This window comes from Megalops cyprinoides, chromosome 2 (assembly GCF_013368585.1).
Source record: "Megalops cyprinoides isolate fMegCyp1 chromosome 2, fMegCyp1.pri, whole genome shotgun sequence".
NCBI classification, from domain to species: domain Eukaryota; kingdom Metazoa; phylum Chordata; class Actinopteri; order Elopiformes; family Megalopidae; genus Megalops; species Megalops cyprinoides.
The window spans coordinates 41600166-41621580 of record NC_050584.1 but is presented as its reverse complement, the minus strand read 5'-3'; the positions used below and the strand labels follow the sequence as shown (position 1 = coordinate 41621580).

The window sequence follows — 21415 nt, the reverse complement described above, 5'->3', positions numbered from 1 at the left end:
TTTACTATGTACTGAATGAGGTAAATTAAAAGTCCCAAAGCAAAACGGTGGTTAATTTCTAATGACTGTTGAGAGTCCAATCAATTATCAAGATCAAACCAAACTCTTACCAAACCTTCAATCACCATTTCCTTTTACTGTCCTTGCTGGCATGAGTCCCAGTGCTTGAAAGAATATAAAAACAAGAAAAGATGATGTAATTTCCCCTTCAGACGATCCTCTTGATAATGCCCTGACTCTCACTCTGCCAGACTCATGTGGAAAAGGCCTGTTATGGTAGTAGATAAGGTGAGGAATGTCTCTGATGGCTTCGGTTTGTAAAATAAATCTTAAAAATAGCCCGAATTGTTACAGCAGGTCCTGTATGCAGAACTCAGGAGTCTCTGGACACTGGAGAGTTCAGTTCTTTGAGGCCGAGGGGAAGGGTTGTAAAGAGAGTGGACTGGCGTGCTCCACATACACATTGCCTCCCTCTACCTTCACTTCATACACTTCTTGCTAAAACAGACAGATACACATAAAATTGAAAAAAACGACACCTCGAGCTTGTGTTGCCCTGTTGTTTGAAAGACAAGCAAGGTTTCTTTTTTCCACAGCTAAGCAGTTGCCACTGTCAGAAATACTATCCATGTTTTCCAGAAGGACATAGATCGCTCCAGAATCCCTCTAATACCAGCAAAGATTCAGAGAGCCACAATATTCCTGCCACTACTACTGTTGCTGTCACAATTTAACAGATGAGCTGCAAACGTATGTTGATCAGCTGTGAACCTCCAGTTTTGCTTTTCCCCAGCAAAAAAAAGAACATGTTGTGCTCTTCTAATGTCAGTTGATTTGAATTAAATTAATTGTATGACCGTTATTAATTGTAATTGATTTTATAATGAAATGTATCAACCTTTATTTGGCTGACAATTGCTGAAGGTTTTGTTGCTGAAGGTTTGTTGGTTTTGCTGGTGGATCCAGAAGAACTTGTGTGGTGCAACCCTGTTTCAGACTGCTTTCCCCAAGTCTGAAGGCCCTGAATCTACCAAATCTCTGCAACCCGGTCTGCCTGTCCATTTCACTGGCAAGAAGCCCACTCCAGTGAATCCAAACTCCAGTTTCCTAGCTTGGATGTGACTTCCCTTGTAAAAATGTGAAGGAGTCAACACAACAGTGACAACACACTCACCAAGAATTTCAAATCTCAGAAATGTTGCTGTAATGTTCCTTAACATGATCAGTGTAAATGCTAGCACAGTGTTTGCTAGTAATCTGAAAGTATGTTAGCAATTTGTCCTTTTTCTTTTCAACCATTTATCCTGATAGACATCTAGTCTTGCAGCACATTGTAAGATTATTATCACCTTTGCCGAATAAAACTAGCAATTGAACATATTTCTCTACTTGTATTTATAACAAAAGAATACTACAATAGCTGACAGAAAGTTTTCAGTATCTATTGAGGCTGCAGGGTTCCTGATTCATGCTTGCTACTGCAGTAAAAAGGGCTTGTGACCCGCATTTTCTAGTGTACAATGCACTGAAAGTAACATCCCTCTGTTTCTTCAAGTCTTGTTCTGTCATAAATGACATGGACAGAGGGATGATTATTTATCTCCTCCTCTCCACTTAAATAATCTACACCTGCAGCTTGTGAACAGTTCTGTCAAACTGATCATCAAAGCACACCAAGTATGAATGGACAAGTGAAAGTCCGTGAATATTGTGGACACCATTTTTTTAAATTCATATTAACTCCATTAACTGGACTTTTTCTATACCCTTTCTGATAAGATACTCTATGTAGCCATAGGCAGGCAAAGCAGAGGATAGTGTGTTTACTGTGATGTGAAATGAGGAATATAGATGTTTTTGCTTACACACCTGGGCACATGCCTCTTCTAAACAAACAGCTCAGAAAATCTACCAAAAAAAAATAGTGAAAAAGTGTCTTTGCATCTTATTTTGCTGTGCTGGGAGGAACATAAAAAAGCTGTGTACCATTCTAGAGCTTCATTTTAATGAATGACACCTCCCTGACTGCATTATGATGTTTGCAGTTTAATTAATGAAATTAATAAAAATCTGCATTCATTTAAGAATGTATTCTATTGGTTTGCAGCTGCAGGATTGGCAAATGGCAAATTTAGCACCATACAGTGCAGTGACGTTGAACACTGCAGAGGGTGTCGTATGCATTCTCATGTGGAAACCTCATCCATTAAATTAATGATGGAGCATGAAACCCTTACCTTCATCTTCTTCAAGCAAGAGAAAATGAATTTAAAATGAACTTATTGATGTGATTAAGGAAACCTTTTGGTTTCCTTAATCTGAAAATAAAAAAAAATCAAAGTGAAAAAGAAAATGCCACGAAAATGCATTGCATTGGCTTCTTCTGGCAACAATCACCTATGCAAAATGAATAAGGGAATGAAATATCCTCACGTAGACCGATTTTCTACGCGCTCACATGTTTCGCTTTCCAATGCCCTCCTCTAAATTGCTTTTCATTGTGAAGGCAAGGATTGCATTCCATTGTGCTCATTTGTCTCTCTTTTGAACTGCTTTTTATTTTGTAGGATGATGGCTTTCCAGTGTCCTCTCGTTCATCATCATTTGAATTGCTTTTTGTCAAGCTAATCATAATTGCCTCTTCTGTGTAAATAATTATTTACATAAAATGATGGAAAATAAGCCATGAATCATCTAATTATAATAATTGTGTAGGTGATTAATTAATGGTTTTGAGGAACACGTGTGACTGAATTACAAAGGGTGAATTGCAAATTTTTTTCTTTCCGTAGGATAGCCACAATAATAATAATAAAAAAATGACAAGACCCCTGCACATCTAATTTGCTTGGTGTGACTGATATTACACATACACTCAGAGATAACATCTATAATGAGAGTTTTGCCATGGCACAGGACAGTGAGTCAGGTTCATACAGAATACCAGATGCTTTCAAAAAATATAGAGGTTAGGGCTTACGCAAAGTACAATCATAAGTTAGCTCATTTTTCCCTGTGGCATGATATTATTATTGCAAACAAGACTATAATTAGCTAGGTCGCTCACCTAATACTGCTTTTCTCAATCCGGCTATCTAGAGCAACTCATAAAATTGGCTGCCTTCATATTCATGGTGCTGTTAATAAGTGTAAAAAAAAATTAAAGTCTGCAATTAATGTCTGTATTTACACTATTATTATTAAACTATTACATATTATTATTGCAAATCTACACCAGAATGCTAATGATGTACACTTCCGTTGCCACCAACTAAATTAAGAGTATGGTAGTAGTAATCAACAGAAGTGTATGCAAATTGATCAAATTGATCTTAGCAAACTCACCTTGCCTTAGTTCTTCAGTTTCCATATACATTACATATCAGGTTATCATTCATACAGAATGCACTTATCAAATAGGTTAAAATTTTGTAAGCACTTCTCTGACTCATTATTTTAACAGCTTGCATATAAGAGCTGTTGGCCCCTGTACAAGCTCAGGACCTCTGTTGGTGCTGCAGGAATGGATGCAAGGTATTGTATGCCTATTAAAAAAAAAACTCAAAATGCAATTTAACACCATTTTTTAATACTTCAGAGCTGACATGGTGCAGGTGTGATGCACTTGTAGGTGGCCAAACCTGTAATCCTGTCTGTGACTTCCCTGTCCTGAGGTTGAAGTCATAGTCATGCCAGGGACAGAAAACCTGGAGAACCCCGTCAGCCTCCTCAATATCTCCCTGGCACAGTGGACCTCCTGTGAGTAATCAAACCGTGAAGAAACTTGTTTCTGCGTAAATCAAACGAGACGTATCAAAGTAAACTTTGATATGTTGGCCATGACTGATATACTGTATATTTTTAAGTTGCGGTTTCACAGCTCCCTAATCAATAAGAGACTAACCAGGTGGGATGTGAATGTTGCTTCAATTGTTCTCATGGCGTTGAACTGGACAAGTTGGGAGGAACTTAATGTTATTTCAACAGAGAGGAAAGGCTGCCGTTGGGAACCATTCATCTTAGTTCTAGAGGGAAATACATGTTTTTCTTAGAACTGCAGTTAATTTATCATTTTTACTGAGGCATATACCACCACCACAACAAGCCTGCTTCGGGAAAGATACACACTATCAAAGAAAAAGGACCACAGTATTCGTCGTCCCGTGATGTCCAACCAGCGATGACGGTCCAGCAGCGTAAACTCAATGGTATTTAGTATTAGTATAAAATGCTCTTTGTAGCTGGGTGTTTACGAGGTGTCGCTGACTATGCACTGAAATGTATGAAGGAGTTGAAATTTTAACTGTAGACGGCACGCCAGTATTCCATATCCCGCAGGTAAAGACGTTTGCAGTATCTAGGAAGTGTTCGCTCCACGACTGCAAACATACTTGCATCTACAGTTGTTAAATTGTATTTTCATTTCATAGTAAAAAAAATAATAATAATAATAACGTTATATATGACCGACAAACTCAAACACCACCGTAAGACTAGGGAGACAAAGCCATGACTTACTTTTATGTTCACGTTTAAGGGAAACCTGCAGATGTCGGTGTTAATGGTCTGTGCTGAGTTCGTGTAAAATAGTATCTTATTGTACAATCCAATGTGTTTTCTGTAAATGATCTGTTATGTAAAGGTAACCCTAAGACTAAACATAGTGCGGAGATGTGCACTTACCAGAGTGAGCGCAGCGAGCATCCATAGCAAAGAATTCTCCCTTTATGTAGAAGAGGCAAACATCCGAAGCGTAGCCGAGAGAGGAGTATAGCAGACGGCACTGCTTCTTGGAAAGCTCCGTGACTGGGCCTACCATCCTCCATAAACCGGCACTCGGTGTATTCTCCTCTACGTTTCCAGAAGCCATCGGTAACTCTGCCTGAACTGTTATGCCTACACTGAGTCTTTCATTCCTGCTCTAACAAACAGTAAGATTTAAATTTATCATTCTGACTGTCACCGTCTTGGACATTGAGCGCCACATTGGAAATACTGGCGCACTGAATAAACGGCCGGGGCAACAACAAGAAAAAGGTTATTTTTTCCATAGAAGGGTATTAATCTCAGCTAAATTATAAGATGTCTAGCTAGCAGGGTGACGATTGTTTTTAAAATACTCGGACAATGTCCTCAGTAAGATGTGCATAAGAAACGAAAAATGCAAATTCCTGTGAGAGGCTTAGGCATTAAATGTTTCAAATGCACACAACTAGACTGAATGTCTCACTACACTCGGCCATTCCTGTGATGGGATTCACTTTTGATAGCCTACAGTATATTTAATTCCAAGCACACAATGCACATGAACCTAAGACTACATTAGTGGTGGGCATAGCCTGCTAAATTTTCATTAAAAATACATATTACCAATGAAGTTGCATATCTGTTTTTTCCCAGATACGATGCATAAAACTCATCAATACGAGTATACCTATACACAAAGCAGTACTATTTCAGTGACTGACTTAACCGAACCTACAGCCACGAATGCCAGTCGTCACAACAGAGAATTTTAATACATTATCTGCTGTTTCCAGTGAATTTGACCCTTTTTAAACAACAGGAAAAACACAGCTTCTTTATACAAACAACATACAGCTGGACAACAGATTGAACACAAATGTAACATCACAACAAGTTAAAGCTAGATTGTCTTGTTTTACCTTAATACTCTGAGAAACTATCTGTAATATTTTGACACATCTGAACCTGTCATAAATGTAAAGATATGACATTACATTAACTGCAATTTGTGATAAAATTCAAAGTGTTTGACAACGAGGTAGAAGTTGCTCTCATCAGTACATTTATGCAAAGGAACGGCTCAAACCATACACCGTAACCAGGAGAAAAATACAGCTCTCTGGCATCTGTTTTTGAAAAAGTCTGGGCAGAACATAAAGCAGAGGTACTCTGCAAACATTTTCAGAAACAGCTCCTTTTCATTAGATTCACTGATTTATCAATTATGCCTCATATTATTCTCTTTGAATGTGCATGAAAGTGCTTCACCCCACGGTCTCCACAGCTCTGCACTGTCTGGCAAAGACACATACACAGTTGGCCCTTAGAGTTTTCTGCACTGGTCCTCGTTAATGTTTACTGTCCAGAAAATGAGCCTGCATCCAAAATCACTTATCCGCTTCATTGTATTACATACAGAACTTTCATACTGTACTAGTTTTGTGTTCAGCATTACATTATCTTAAACACAGTTTAAAAATCAGGAAATGGTACATGCATTTTAAGGTCCGTCCTTGTAATGCAAACTAAAATCCATGACGTTCCCAGAAATCAGATTTTGTTTTTGCCAAACTTTGTTGGTTACAAGACAGGGATTTTTTGGTAGACCACACTGTAAAATCTGGGCACACATTCTTTTTTGTTGGACTGCATTATACTGATATGATTCAATATTGTTCTTTTTGTAATGTCACATGCTCACTTATGGAAAAGTCAGTCTTCTTATACTAAGTGCATGCATTCTCTGTTCTTATTGCTGTCTCATCTCTGTGTTGACCAGGAAGATGGTGTGAGTGTTTCCTGACTGACAGAATTATAACCTCAGTGTTAATGTTTCATTGATTTATGATATTATGATATTCACTGAATTATGATAGTGTCATTATGTCATTTTGTCATATGTCATTATAATATTATTACTTCACTAACTCATTTAACTCTTTAACTTATTTAACTTAACTTATTTTTTGTTCTTACCCTCAAAACCTTGCTCACTGCCCTGCCATTTAACAGATGCAAAATAAACATACCAGGTTGCTTTTGGAAGTGGCATTAGAGAATCAACAGGAAGACCCTCTTTTCGCTGGACCAAGTGAATCCTCTACCTTAGTGCAATGATGGGGGCACTGTTTTGTGTGAGGTGTCATCTCTCTGGGGGGATGTTAAACCAAGGTTCTGATTCACTATGGTTATTAATGATCTCATTGCATTAATAACAAGAGTAGGTACATTAAGTCTAGCCTGATGTATTGTGTCAGTAAATATGCTGTTACATATGTGTCTGCTGGACAGACTATGTAAACTCATAGTCTGAGCTAAATTCCCAAACTGCTACTCAATCTAATTATCCCAGCTACAATTGCTCAGATGGAGAGAAAGAGATGTGCAGGGAGGAGTGAGAGGAATCAGGCAAAGGAAACAAAGAGCGACCTGGATGAAATCACAATGCGCCATATGTTGGACAAGTCCAGTTGCATAATTAGTAAAATTAGTAAAATGAGAGTAGGGCTCAACAGATATAATTTCTGAGAAGGCTTATTTGTAATATTTTTGGAGCATTTGGAAGAAAGACAGTGCCAGCAGCTGCAGCTGTCCCTCCTGCATTGGATTAGTCCTGCAGCTAAATCAGACAGATAGTGTCACACCCCAGAACAGGGGCCACAGGGATCTTCTGGGAGCAACTCTCCTAGAAATGTGCACTCTGATGGGGGAACCAAAAAGCACAAGACAAACTGTTTAAAGAAAAATATATAACACAAGGTGGCCAAAAAAATGATTGTGAATGAAAGTGTATAATAAAAATGTATTTTCTCCACAAGTGATGGATGCAAATTTAACACAAGAAGAGAAAGTGAAGTTGTTTCTATGTGCAGGAGAGAAGGTGCTTCACATTGATCTGTTGCTGTAAAATTTAAGAAGGCCACCAATTGATCACAGTGTAGGAAGAATAATTACACAGTTCAAACTGAAAGCATCAGGAATCCTTTGTTGAATAAAAGTGTTATGAAGTTAATAGATAGCAATTTGAAAGCTTATTATGATTTTATTCTTCTGTTTGTTGAAATGCCTGTGGGACATGAGTTATGAGTCACTGTATATTAAGCACAATTCACAATTTCAATAAAATTTTGAGTTTTCAGTTTATTGTGAATGTTAGACAAAGCATCACACTGTGGAGGGCTAACTGACTATTGGTGTTTTAGACAAAAATTCAGGAGAGCAGTTTTCAGGCCATACCTATATAATCACTTAGATCATCTTAAATGGCTACGCTGGACAATATCTTTCTACTGAGCTACAATACCTCAGATGTGAGGAAATTCAACAAAAAATTAAACGAAAATCATTCATAAATTAAAGTGTTTTGTTATAATTGCCTTTTGGACAGTTCCACAAAATATTTGGAGACTGAAAAAGTCTGTGTTTGGGTACATTTGTGTTTGGATACGAAAAGAGAAAAGGGCTCCAATCACTTCACTAAAATGTCATCAAACAGTTAATGTAGGTCTCACGAAACTGGCTGTCTCCCCTGTACTGTATTTAAATGGCTTCAGTCCTAGGCCTGAACATAACTGAGGTGCACAATTAAAAGGGGTTTATGTCAAAGCCATTTATTCAATTTTAGTAAAGGTATATAAAGCATGAACAATTACCAGCTGTGTTTTCCATGCTTATTAGAAACGTCTAAATTCAATCATGCAAATAAAAGTTGTTACGGATGTCTGGACCCTGTCTCAAGCAGCGTGCTTTCCAGTTTTTGTCCAGTTGGATTATACCACGGCATTATATCATGCAGTATGGTCTCCTTTGCAGTTTAACTAGGTAGAGAACTTTACTAATGTTAGAAACTCCAACCCCTTCTTGACTTCCAAGAATGCAAATGGTCATCATAATTCCATACGGTAAAGAGAAAATGTTGAGGAACGGCTCATCAGTTTCACCACTGTCTATTTTATGCCATTTCTGAATGGCAGGAACTGATTTCCTGATGGCAGCTCCCCAGGTACAGGTAGTTACAGGGATCAAGTGTGATTTATAGTGTGTAAATAATGGGCAGGGGTGGGGGTTGGGGGCAAGGACAGGCAACGCTTATTTCTCGTAGTTTAGGCTTGACAACATCAGTGCAGACTATTTACACACGTCAGTGGTAGCTTTATGTTGCTGTTGAATGTTAATTTAATCCATGAAACAAGAAACGAATGTCTTCTTTTCTCAGTGGACAGTGGAAATATATCAGATAAGAAATGTATATTGATTTATTTATTTATCCTAAATTAAGAACACTTTGCTTGGAAAAAAAGTCTAATTTGTGCCACGCTGGAACATTTAACTAGCAGGAGAAATATTACAGAAAAGCCTTTTTCCAAAGAACAAGTTCAATATCTTGTGTGTCCCCTATGTGCTGCTCCTAATGTAATGCAGGGGTATGGATGACTGGTGTTCTGTTTATTGTCTGTGTTGTGTCTGCAGATATTCTATTGATGGTTGGTGCTAATTAAATTTTCAGGTAGTCCTAGGCATTGACATCCCTGCCCTCAGCACCCCAGTAGTTTCTTCCCTTTGGCCTTGTTGCAGTCATGGTATCTTCTGCATCACAATTAGTGCAGATTTTCTCTCAGCCCTAAGTACCTAGAGTGCAGAAAAATAATAATGTGATTATAAAATTAATGGGAGAACGTTTCCAAGCCGTTCAACGTCGTATGATGTCTTACAAATGCACAAATTGTGGGATGGGTTTTCAAAGTTAGTACATTGATTATAAGGAAGTTAATGAAAATATTTTTATTTTTAAATTTGTGAAAGTGGGGAAAATTTTTAAATAAATCATTTGTTCCTTTGTGAAGATTTTCTTAGTCTTCTATCACCCGAGCCAAAATCCAGATAAGAATTGATGCCTGCAGATAATTGCCTACAGTTGTGCGTGCATAAAATTGCAGTCATGTACAGTTAAGTTTTCCATTTTAGTTGCCACCTTCCTTCCTAAAGAGTGTGCACCAAGAGTTTGGAGTCTGTTTTGAATCCATGAGAAATTTGTTAAGCAGGATCTTGAAGCAAAATGCTGGTGTTCACAGTCTGCCACCCACAATGCTCTCTTGAGTAGTGGCAAGAATGGGGGCTTTGAAATGGTCCTGACATCACGACGGGCTTCCAACCAGTGCTCTTCTGTGCCAAGGTGTTAGCAACATCTGCAGTGGAAAAATGTAAAGCTCCAGACTGTGGCAGAATTACTCTGTGTCCAAAATTCTTTCCTTACAAAATTAAATAAAACAAATAACATACACAGTAGAAAACAGTCAAGTATGGAAAATTACATGCACGGTCACAGTTTGTGGTAAATTTTTTGCAAGGCTTAATCTGGTTTCTGTAAAAGCTGTTCATTCTATACAACAATGGGATAGTTCAGACAAGACATCTAGCTTCCAGTATGATGCAAACTCATCCATCATTGACTTCCTCAGGTTCTCCAAAACACTGTTTTTTTATCCCATCAACTACCCGCCAAGGGCTCCTAGCTTACTGGCAAGCTCTGGACCACGTACCTTCCAAGGACTGTGGTTTTCATTGAGATGAACGGAACATCAACTAAGAGCTGACGTCAGCGCCGGATAAACTAGTGATGAGTACACTTCGCTCATTCTATCCAATTTTTCATGTCTGACAAGTCTCCACAGGTAAGGTGAAGAAGAACACCCACAGGAAATAGAGATTGAACTAGGTTAAATGACCAAGGCATTGAGTCCCTCACCGCTACACTGCAACTGGTTGGGATGTCCGTCCACTCAACTCTGGTGTTTTTGTATTCAGCCAGACACAACTTAGCTGTCCAGAGAATTCAACAGGAAGCAAACTTTGCCATTGAACTCTGTGTTCTCTGAAAAACAATAGTTAGTTATATGTACATTAGGGATCAGCTGGGGGCCACCTAGCTTGCTTGGGCTAAAGTTGAAACACGTACTAGACAAACCTTTGGTCTGCTTTTTTGAGATCAACTTACAGACCCCCTACTGTGTTGGAAACATTCACCAATGATAGAAATGGATATCCCCTAATCAGGATTACCACAATTACTCTGCTTATTCTGGAGTTATATACAAAATAAATGGAAAGAAGCAGTCTTCACAAGCAATAAAATATCATTTTGCCTTTAGTGTGTAAAAAATAAGAAAAAAACACCAGAGGACACAGAGGTGTGTGAGGTCATATCCCTGTCATAGCAGCAGAGGGCCCTGTCATCAGAGTCCTGGCTCGCCTCATGAATGAGATAGTGATGAAATACACAACAGAGGGCATAATTATTCCCCTCTCCTCTATCTCACATGCAGAGCATCTCTGTTGCAGGGCAAAATCTGTGTGAGTCACACTGCTGTTAAATGTATCATTCATTATGCTGTATGTTTACTTACATCAGACTAGACTGGTAGCCTTACTTTAGTTTTGCTTGCATTGTTTAACATGGAGAAAGAATTGTGATAATTTATTCATTCGACAGATGGCTGTACAAAAAGTAACTTATATTGCAACATGAGTAGATACAGTAGAATACTAATCAAAAATAAGAAGTACAGCCTGTGTCAAATCCAAGTACAGAAAGCCCAGTGTAATTACCAGTTACTGAAACAATTTAACTACGAGCTGCCATATACAAAATTGTTTCTGTCTATAGATGTCCATATCATTTTGTATGGGCTGTTCATATTGATAGGAATTGTTAAGTTAAACCAATTTAATTCATGTGTTTATACATCATATTAAAACTTTAAAATCATATTAAACATATTAAAAACAAACATTAAAATCCTTTCTCTTAACTTCACTCATTTCCTGTTTCAGTTGTCCCTTTTATTGTTTTCAGGATGAATGATGGCATGCAGCTGCTTGTGCCCTCCTGACAATTGTTGAAAGTAGGGTTTGAGACTAGGGTGCAGGAAGTGTCCTTTGTATGGTTCAAAAACGGGTTTTAGATGAATAAGAATTGGGGGGGGCGGGGGGGGGGGGGGTAATTGTAGGGCTCCTTTGCCATGGTCCCAGCTCTGTCTACAGTACAGGTCTGCAAAAGAGATCAGACTTGAGCACATTCCTGATTCATCTTCTCATCACTCATAATTACATCCAGACCCAATGCTGCTTGTTCTGCATGCTGTGGTTTGACAGCCCCATTCTGCTCAATTTCAGATTCTTCACACAGGAGCTGGAGCAGCTCTTGCGGAGGAACACAGAGGAGCAGCAGGATCTTCTGCTACACAAGAAGTCTGACTGTGGCCTGGAAAAATACAGGTGTTATTCATATTAGAAAAGGAATGAGTACTTAAATGAGCAGCAACATTTGCTTGTGATGAGCACAATGACTGTGTGTGTTTTAAACTCGACTACCACAGGAAAAAAAGAATAAATCAACAATAAAATGAATAGAAACGACCTTTGAGCTCAGTTCTTGGCCCAGAAGTACACTTGTGATCATCACATTATTTAAGCATGTTGGCTCACAGCTCCCTAAAACTATTATCTCCTCAACAGACCTGCTAGACTGTTCCCCAAGGTCACCACATGTGCAAATAAATTTGAATAACTACTGAACTACTGAAGTACAGAACAAGAATACTGTATATCCTCACTTTAGAGAGAAACATTTAGTCAAATCAAGCTATTTTGTGCTGGGATAGGCCTATGTAGACTTGGAGGTATGTCCCTGTTACAACAATGTTCAGGGTACTGCTGCAGTAAGAAGGTAAAAAAAAAAAATTCTGACGTAATGGAAGATGAGTTATGTAGCCTCAGTGCCACTTTCCTCTGCGGGGTTTGGGTGTCTGGTAATTCAATGAGATGAGACACGTTGTGACCATGTCATCTATCTTCTTTTCAGGAATTTGAAGGCAAAGGAGACTTGGCAGTGGGCTGCTGGTTACACAAAGCCTTGTATAAAGTAGGAAGCGGTGGGCTGTAAAGCAGCCTGTGGAGGGGTGTAAAAAGCTGCTGTGTTCCAGTCTGCTGCTCCGAGGTTCGGTTGATGGCTGTAGCTGCCGGAAGACTGGCATCGGGCCCCAACGTGTCTGAGCCACCGACGAAGGCACAGGTCTCCGCCGTGCTGAGGACCCCATAAGCCCAGCCACGTACCCCACACGAGACCTCAGAGGGCCCTTTAACACCTCCCCGTCAGAGTGACGGAAGGAGACGGCTGTCTCAGGCTGCTCTCACCTCTGGCTCATGATCAATGTAAACCACATTTAACAGCGTACTGTCTGTGGGGAAAAGCCACTCGTCTGACATGACGTAGTTTACGTTTTGCTTCGAATCGGAGTGCATTAACCAGAGAGTTTACTTTATTGTACATTCAAATATGACACGCCTGCCAAATCCATTGCTCCTAGAGTTGAGACAGATGTCAAAACAAGGCTTTCTTTGAGACTTATTTGAAAAAAAACTGCATAAATGTTTTAGATGCTTAGACAAGGAGTTTTTCCCCCATGTTATTTTAAAGTTGCATACCATATACCTCTTCACATCCAGCCCTGGAGACACACCTTTTTATACCTCATACCCCTCCAGACACACAGACAGTCACATGGTTGGAATTCCATAGGTGGAACAACGGATGCTAGAGGGGACAGTTAACAATTTATCAAACAGCCCCTATACGCCACCAGTATCAGCAGGTTGTATCGGGTCTCTCCACACATTGACATGGAGAGAGCATGTTTTGATTGCATATGGGAAATGAGCCGGTTGTTTGTTTTTCTGATTAGCTGGTAGTGTGTAAACCCCTACATACCTGGTACTGATAGCCAGAGAGCACATAGTATTACACAGCACACAGCCACTTCCCCATGATGGACATAGGGCAGGAGGCTGGGGCCAGGCATTCATCACTACTGCCTCAATCTATTGCCAGCACCTGTCTCCCCCACCATTCTCCTCCTCTCTTTCTCTCTCTCTTTATGTTATCCATCTGTCTAGTTATTTTCCATAACAAGTATTTTTTTTCCAGAAGGGATCCGATATTAACTTTATTTTCTTACTCAATGCTTTCAGGCCTTTTGAGTAATAATCCAATCTGTCCTGTCTTGGCACTGGATTGCACATGTCACATGAACACATAGCCAAGTATCATTTACTGTCTCAAAACCTCAGAATTGAACCTGTAGCTGTTTTGATTACTGCAATACTCAAACAGGTGCTTTTTGGGGTTATTATTTATTATGGAGATGTTTATTAGATGTGTGCATGGTGTTCAATAACATTGGATAAGGTATCTGCTTGCAGAGTGAACTTGTGCACAGGAGATGTGTTTTATCTCATGACATTTAAATAGAAGCCATTATCTGCATTCTTGCCAGATCTTTACATGATATAGGTTGTGTCTGTAGGATGTGAACTCAATTCAGCACCTCGGTAGTGAGATACCTAAGTGTTGCAACATTTCACAGTTTTCATCTGATATTTTGCAAAAGTGATAATAGTAATAGATACTACTGAGCTGACTGTGACTTCATTTTTTTGACTTGAGTTGTGTCATACTTTTGGGTAGTGTTGTTGTCAGCACTGTCCCAAGATCAGGCATTAGGTGTGCCAGGCCCTTGGTGGTGCAGAGGTGGCTGCAGCTGGTTGGAGACAGTCTGCGCCCATCCTGCACACCTCCAGTTGAGGCACTGGCGGTGACTCTTGAGACTTCATAAGGAGAGACACTGCAGCAATCTCAGAGGAAAGGTGTATTTCACATTGAACTCTTGAAAAGCATATTGGCTTTCTTAATTCTACCCACCCAGAAATTAGAGAGTCAACATGCTGAATACTTATACATTACCACAGTCAGTGGAATGGCAGCAGAGCCCCTGTTACTTGCATTGGACCACAGTTAGTATGGTTGTGTTGCTGTTGTTGAAACTGTACGCGTTGTACCCTGAAACGCTGTGTTCTACAGTTGCCTTCCTCTCTGGGAGAAGGCCAGGACCACTTGGGTCTCTGAGGTGCTGTTGATTAGGTGCTGAGTTTGTTTCCATCCAGACTCCGGCAGGGACCTTGGGCCTCCTGGACACAGCATTCGTTGAAACTCAGCTCTCCTGATCCAAATGATTGTTTAGGTTTCTTCTGTTCTTTCATTTCCAATGTTTTATGAAGAACCATGGATAATCAATGCAGCTGCTCTTACTCTGTGACTTATTTCTCTCTCGCCTGTTCTTTTTTTTTTTTGTTATTTAGGGGGGGGAGGGGGGGGGGGGGACGGTGAAGCACTAAACCAAAGAAATCACTTTTGCAAATGGGAATGTGAAATGTCTTTTTTTTAAAGACCGTTTCAGTTCTAACCATATTTTTCTTAATAATTTATGGGCCTGGAGTTGCAGCTCAGAAGAATATAGATTTTCCACAGTGTGCATCTGAAAAGAGGCAGGTATTGTTTTAAATTGTTATATCCATGAATCTTCAGCAGCTTAGATGACACCAAGCACATGCCAGGAAAACTGAGCCTGTCACATCATTTCAGTATTTCAGCAACATCTTGTTTCTTGTTTGTTTGTTTTCTGCTTTTCCCTATACACTTTGATTCATCATGCCAAAAGGGCAACTTAGTAGCGTATCATCAACATGACATCAGCCAAAAATTTTGAGGAATGGAGAAGCAATGCTCTGAGTCTGTGTGTTCAACGGTCACAAGATATTCCAACTAATATCAGTCCTGTGAAAAAACTGCAGTGTTAAACCACCGTTTAACACCATCACTGCATCACATCCTCTGTTCTCATGTGAATGCAAATGAAAGACATCTAGGTGCATGCAAAAGAAATGCCTCTGCAATGCACTAGAGCATTGGATGAAAAAATTCAAACTAAGCACGCAGTGTGTTTTTTTTTTTTTTTTTTTTTGTCCGCAAGGTAATCGATTACTTGAATAATGGGAAAATGTCATTACAGGTAGCTATGCTTTTAGTTAACAACTGAGCGGGGAGAAATGACCAGGTAATTCAGAACTGGACATTGCCATGCTTGCTAAATATGATGTGCTATTACTGTCACAAAGGAAGCTGTTCATCTCCTCACCTCTTTGCCTGAAACTACATCATAGAGCTAGCTGTCCTCCCAAATGCTCATGGCAGCAGTCACTTATTCAGGACACGGGCTGTTACCATTATCGTCAGTGGTGTGATAGTACAAAGTGGAAGCTTTCCATTTCACTGCTGCCATTTCACAAGCACCCCTGTTGGACTCCATCCCTCTTCTCCGACAGGTGTCCCATCAGATTTGATCATTCCTCCAAAAGTTGCACACATGCAGTCACACTTCTCCTTTCCCTGATTCTGTGCTTCTCTTAGTTATTTCCTGAATGTTTCCCACATAAAGAATGAACCTTTGCACCTTGCCGCTCAGTCTTTGAATGAAACAATAACATATTTTTTGCCTTTGTGGGCTATTAAAAATGTAGAGCTAGAGGAATAAATCCATGCAGAAAAATACAATGTACTGAAAAAGTACACAAAAATAAAACAATGATGCCAATTAACTGACCAAAAATAACATGCATCTCTTCCCATTTTCACAATCTTTATAGGCTATGCAATGTCTTTTACAATCTCAAGGCTGTATTTCTCTTTTAACAACCATATAAAATAATCGATTCTCCACTTTTCTTCCTCTAACTCTGGAGGAGAGTTATGGTTTTGGTCAAGGGTTTGGGGTTCACTGGAAGCAATCCCATGAATATGGATCATCACACAGAAATATAATATGCTAGTACTTTTAAATGGTGACAGTGAGTCGGACCAAGGATTTGCCACAACCTTTCATCAAGGAATCCTGTTTCCATAAGAGTACCTGACTGCAGGGTTTGCTTCCTCACTTCAAAACCAAATAGATTATTAATAGCATCTTTGCAGAACAGTTTGTTTACTCAAAGATGAGGAAGGAAAGGCAAAAATTTCATTAAGTATTGTATGGCTTCTGCTTACCCAGGCACTGGAAGTTACAGCGCCTTTGTGCCCTACACAAAATGCAAAATTAATTACATCTTTGAATGACCTTCAAGCATGCGGTGAAAATGCCTGTTTCCAAATGCACTGTAGTAAATAGAATCTGATTCATTGGCTGATGATGGATTGATTAAATGGCTAGCCATCTCACAGAGCTTACGGAAACTGAAACCTGCTAACAAAGTGACTGCTGAGTGACTCACTGAAAGGGCTCTGAAAGGTCTGTGTGTTTTAGTGTAACACCATGACCCAGTCAGTTGTGCTTATGGGGCAGAGTGTGAAGCTGCCTGTGGCATTTGAGTGATGCTTATGGGGAAATGGAAGGCTGATTTTGCATAACAGGGCCTTTTAAGATGGAGCCCATGCTGATCTCCCTGTCAGCGCCTTTTCCTCAGTGCTTGCTTCCACTTCTTGTCACTACATCATTGCTGATCCACCCAGGACTCATCACTTAGGTGCTCTGCCTCCGGTCCTGCTGTTATCAAATGAGCCAGGCCCCAAAATTACAGCAACAAAAACAAACCTCACATTGGCAAAATGTCTCATACCTGGAGAAAGCAGACAGGTGACCAGGGCAAGCGAAAGCCCTGTAGACAGTCCTGTGTGATGCTCCGTTGGGTGAAAGGGGGAGTTTTGCAATGGTCAGGTGTGTTCCTACTGTCGTCTGACAGGAGAGCTGTAGCAGTGGGGTGCTTTTTGGACTTGGAGTACCAGAATTTAGGGCTGGTCCTCACAATGCTTCTACTACCCTTCAGCTCACCGCTTTCCAGAATTTACATTCAAAACCGGTGTGATCACATCATGCAGCAATGATTAAAGTGCCACTAAAACACAATTATGTTTATGATTAAAGCACTGCACGGGAGTGGAATGCAACTGTGATGCAATCAGTAACCTGAAGGTAAGCACAAGTACCCAGACAGCTAAACAAATCAGTCCTCTTGGTAGTACAAGAGTCATTTAAGTACATGTATTAAACTTCATTCTCCTGAAACCTGCACCATTTCTGCTGGAATACTCATCAAAAAGCAGAAAAACCTGTGAGTAAAATAAAATTTCAATGTAAGGGGACTGTATGTGCGCATGTGTGTGTGCACATGTGTCTGTTCGTATCTGTGTGTCCGCGTTGTCTGTGCATGTGTGTCTCCTCTGTAAAAATGACTGTTTCGCGTGTCTCTTAAGGTGAGCACATGCGTGTGTGCGTGAGTGCTCCCAATGCGTGTTTGACCCTTGTGAGCATGGCTGTGTTTGTGTATGTGTGTGTGTGGGTGGGTGAGTGTGTATTTATGTGTGAGAGAGACAGACAGAGCTGATGGGAAGCTCCAGCACACACTGTTCTACCCCCCCCCAACCTCCTTGTTTTTAGAGGAACCTCAGTTGGAGTCCTGCGTCTGTTTTGTCCATCCCAGCAGGCCCTCTAATGACCAACACAGGCTGTCTGCTTTTGCTGCTCCACCAGCCAACAAGGCCCTTCTAAAGATACATTCTCCTTTGTTTCTCTCACTCCCTCTCTTCCTTCTCTGCTCTTTATTCACTTTTCACACAAATATCTGCGTCTCTCCTTAGCCACAGCCAAATACCCAGAATACCAGCACACTCGTCTGATTTCATTGCCCTCCCCACACAACCAGGAGTGTTTTTTTGTGTTCTGTGTATGCCATATGCCAAGAAGGTGATCCCTGGGGAATCTGTTTCTGAGAAATCTGGTAATATTAGAATTTTTTTTTTTACATTATATTATCACCAGATATTTTTACAGTCAAATCATGCTGCTCTACCCCATACAAGAAGTAACTGAAAAATATTTTTCATATAAAAAATTACAGATGCATTATATACCTATTATTTATGCAGATAAACCAGGTTGGAGTTTCTTCCAATTTCATACAGACAGACAGTACAAATCTTCCCTACCCTCAACCTTCCACATCCACACCAAAATGGTGTATATGGATATCTACTCACCAAAAGGATTCTTAGACAATTAAGGTTGTGGGTTTTACAATGGCATCATGCCACTAGCATTTAGGACTCCATGTTGCCTTACAACCTGTACAGTTAGAAGAGTAGCTATCACAAAGGTACATCATATAATATGTAGAATATACGTAGAAGCATTGTTCACCGCAGGATGTTGTTATTGTGTCAGCCATGCAAGTCATGTCTGTCAAAAATGTGAGTCATTTCATATTAGAACTTGAACCAATACTGGTGCAAACATGGCCTTGTCTTTCCACCCAATGCACTCTGTGAGGTACTAATAGTCTAAAATTTGTGTTACATTTCATCTTTCTGAAAAAGGCAGAAATTTATCCCATCGTGATGTGTGTGCCCCCACCAGAAGATGTACAAATTGAGTGACATCTGGAGACCATTTCCACCATCTTAACGGCTAGGTGTGAAAACAGATATTGCCTTACAGCGCTTGACCATTTCAAGTGGCCCCATTTCTTCATGGATGGACACGGCACAAACAGAGGAGTTGCATTTCCTGTCACCAGTCTTCAGCTTATAGACTAAACCTTCCTAGCCACGCACTGGAATCTGCACGGGGCCCCCAAACAGATCTGGTTTCCTCTGCACACAGGATCACAGTCACATCGCTCTTTCGAGACTCTGTCTGCATGCTGTTCACGCAATGTGTCTGTACACAAAGATGAGCTTTGGAAATATGCACTGGTATCCCCTGGAGTCTGTATCCTTCAGACAGACCATTTTTAAAGGGAATTGTACCTCTGGCATATATAAATGTATTTCTGTCTGAGGAATGAGTCTGGGGTCGCAAGGGCTTCTAAGGCTGCCATTATCTTGCATTACCTTGCACATCTTGTACTATCTTTGCATGATGAGTTGTTTATCTCTATCAGCTTCTATAGTATCACTTCAACTTTCAGTTTGGCAGCTAAAGCTCTTTTCTCATCAGTTATTATATCTTTGACTTCTTATCAGCCTCTGTTTTTCCTTCTCAAAAACAGTATCTGGTGCAGAGGGAAGTACATGTCTGCTTTCTTAATTACTCACATCAATTCTTACTTCTCACATCAATTCTGCTTGCCTATTCAGCATATCATGAGAAGAGATAAAAAAACACACTAAGAAAATATGCCTCGTATTGGTGAAGGAGTGTTGATTAAGTTAGATGAAATGTGTCATTTGCAACCTTCCTCATTACTGTTTTCTAGTGTTAATACATTTAAATTAGTGCCCCACATTTAAAGTAGATGGCCAACATGTTTTTCTTTTTTTCGAAACCCCATCACTTTTGTTTAATAATGTCATTTCCAGTAGTGTGTATGTACCTCAGATGTATCTCACAGCTAATCCATCACATATTTACCATTTTTTAAAGTATTTTATATTTTCTGTTTATTGGCATCTGTTACACCGCACTGAATACACCAAACAAGTTCCACTTCAAAGGCTGCTAAGTCATTCTAAATGAACACCGAGTATGGTCATTTAACCATTTTCTTAATTCAGAGTGTCAGCATAGACTCACTTTTGAATTGGTGCCGCTGACTGTGATTTCGTTTTGCTGTGATTTCCTTGTGTGTGGCACATACAATTAGCAATTACAGTTTATGAGGCATTTCTTGGAACAGAAATAAACAGCTCATTATGCCATAGTCACAACATGAGTGTTACAAAACAGCAGAGAACCAGAGAACTCAGATTTTCTGTTTTTGTCGTTGTAATAAAAACAGTAAAAACATCTGTGTTGCGATCACATATGCAAACCCACCAATCAATTTCTTGTATAATTGGTATAGCACTGTGTGATCAAATGTGCATCTTCAGTTACATCCTAGGCTTTAAGTAGGATCATGCAGATAAGGCAATATACCTTCAATGGGTTAAGGAAACGCACTGGTGAATTCTGGCAACAACACTGAGAAACACTTTTTCCTTCAGTCACAATAAGCCATCACGTATTGTAAGTCACCATTTGCCAGATGTTTGGAGCAATATAGCAAAAATATCTTAATCCACAGTTAACAGCTTTCTCTTGAGTTCAGTTAGCATGGCAAAACCATCAGAAGAAATGCCAAAACTGTCATCAAACGTCCATAAGAGTGCAATGAGGACTTGGGTCTGTCTGGGGTGCTGCAGAATTGTGGATTGTGACTGATATATCATAGGATACTGAGGAAATCTTCTGTTTCATTTCAAATCTGCAACAGGGACGTGTTTTTGGCAAACATTAAAAAAGACTGAAAAACACATTTTGTTTGACCAAATCTCAAGAAAATAATATGTGCGTGCTTCACTTTTTGGCCTGGTAAGGACATCCGTCTGAGTTTAAGTGAAATACAGGGCTCTAGTCCACATGGACACTAGCTCTGTCTGGAAACTTTCTAGTCACATGACAGGAAAACCCTAGTGAGAGTCTTATCATGCAAACAACCAAAAAGGTTGAACTTGTAAGAATTCAAGAGGGGTAGAATTACAGGCCAAGCGTATTTAAAACATCCTAATGAGGCAACATGGCATTAAAGTAACCATTAATCCACAGTATCATTTTCACCTTAAAGCAAACACCAGAACACAGAAAATAAATTTCAGGGAAGAAACTATTTGTTCCTTTACTCTGAATTCCCTGAATCACTACAATTATTCACAAGGTTTGAGATAAAAAAAGCCAATCTGAGACCTTACTTGTGCTGTCTCTCCTGTATTGACCATACAAAACATTCTTTTCATACCCATAAGAAA

General features: G+C 39.8%; 1 protein-coding gene across 1 annotated transcript; it reads right to left on the bottom strand.

Moving 5' to 3' along the window:
• On the bottom strand, positions 1-5569 carry si:ch211-212d10.2 (uncharacterized protein LOC557710 homolog). Its single transcript, XM_036522250.1, has 3 exons — positions 4684-5569; positions 3642-3757; positions 1-498 (listed from the first exon to the last, which is right to left on the bottom strand). The coding sequence occupies exons 1-3, from the start codon at positions 4868-4870 to the stop codon at positions 400-402; spliced, it is 402 nt and encodes a 133-aa protein (XP_036378143.1). The 5' UTR covers positions 4871-5569; the 3' UTR covers positions 1-399.
• Positions 5570-21415: the final 15846 nt, after the last annotated feature.

What these genes read in the sequence shown, in the direction of transcription:
- si:ch211-212d10.2 (XM_036522250.1), bottom strand. Translation starts at nt 4,870, where the DNA reads ATGGCTTCTGGAAACGTAGAGGAGAATACACCGAGTGCCGGTTTATGG. An exon ending in TGCTCGCTGCGCTCACTCTG is followed by an intron (nt 3,758 to 4,683) that starts GTAAGTGCACAT and finishes GATTACTCACAG; the next exon opens with GAGGTCCACTGTGCCAGGGA. An exon ending in AGTCACAGACAGGATTACAG is followed by an intron (nt 499 to 3,641) that starts GTTTGGCCACCT and finishes TGTCTGTTTTAG; the next exon opens with CAAGAAGTGTATGAAGTGAA.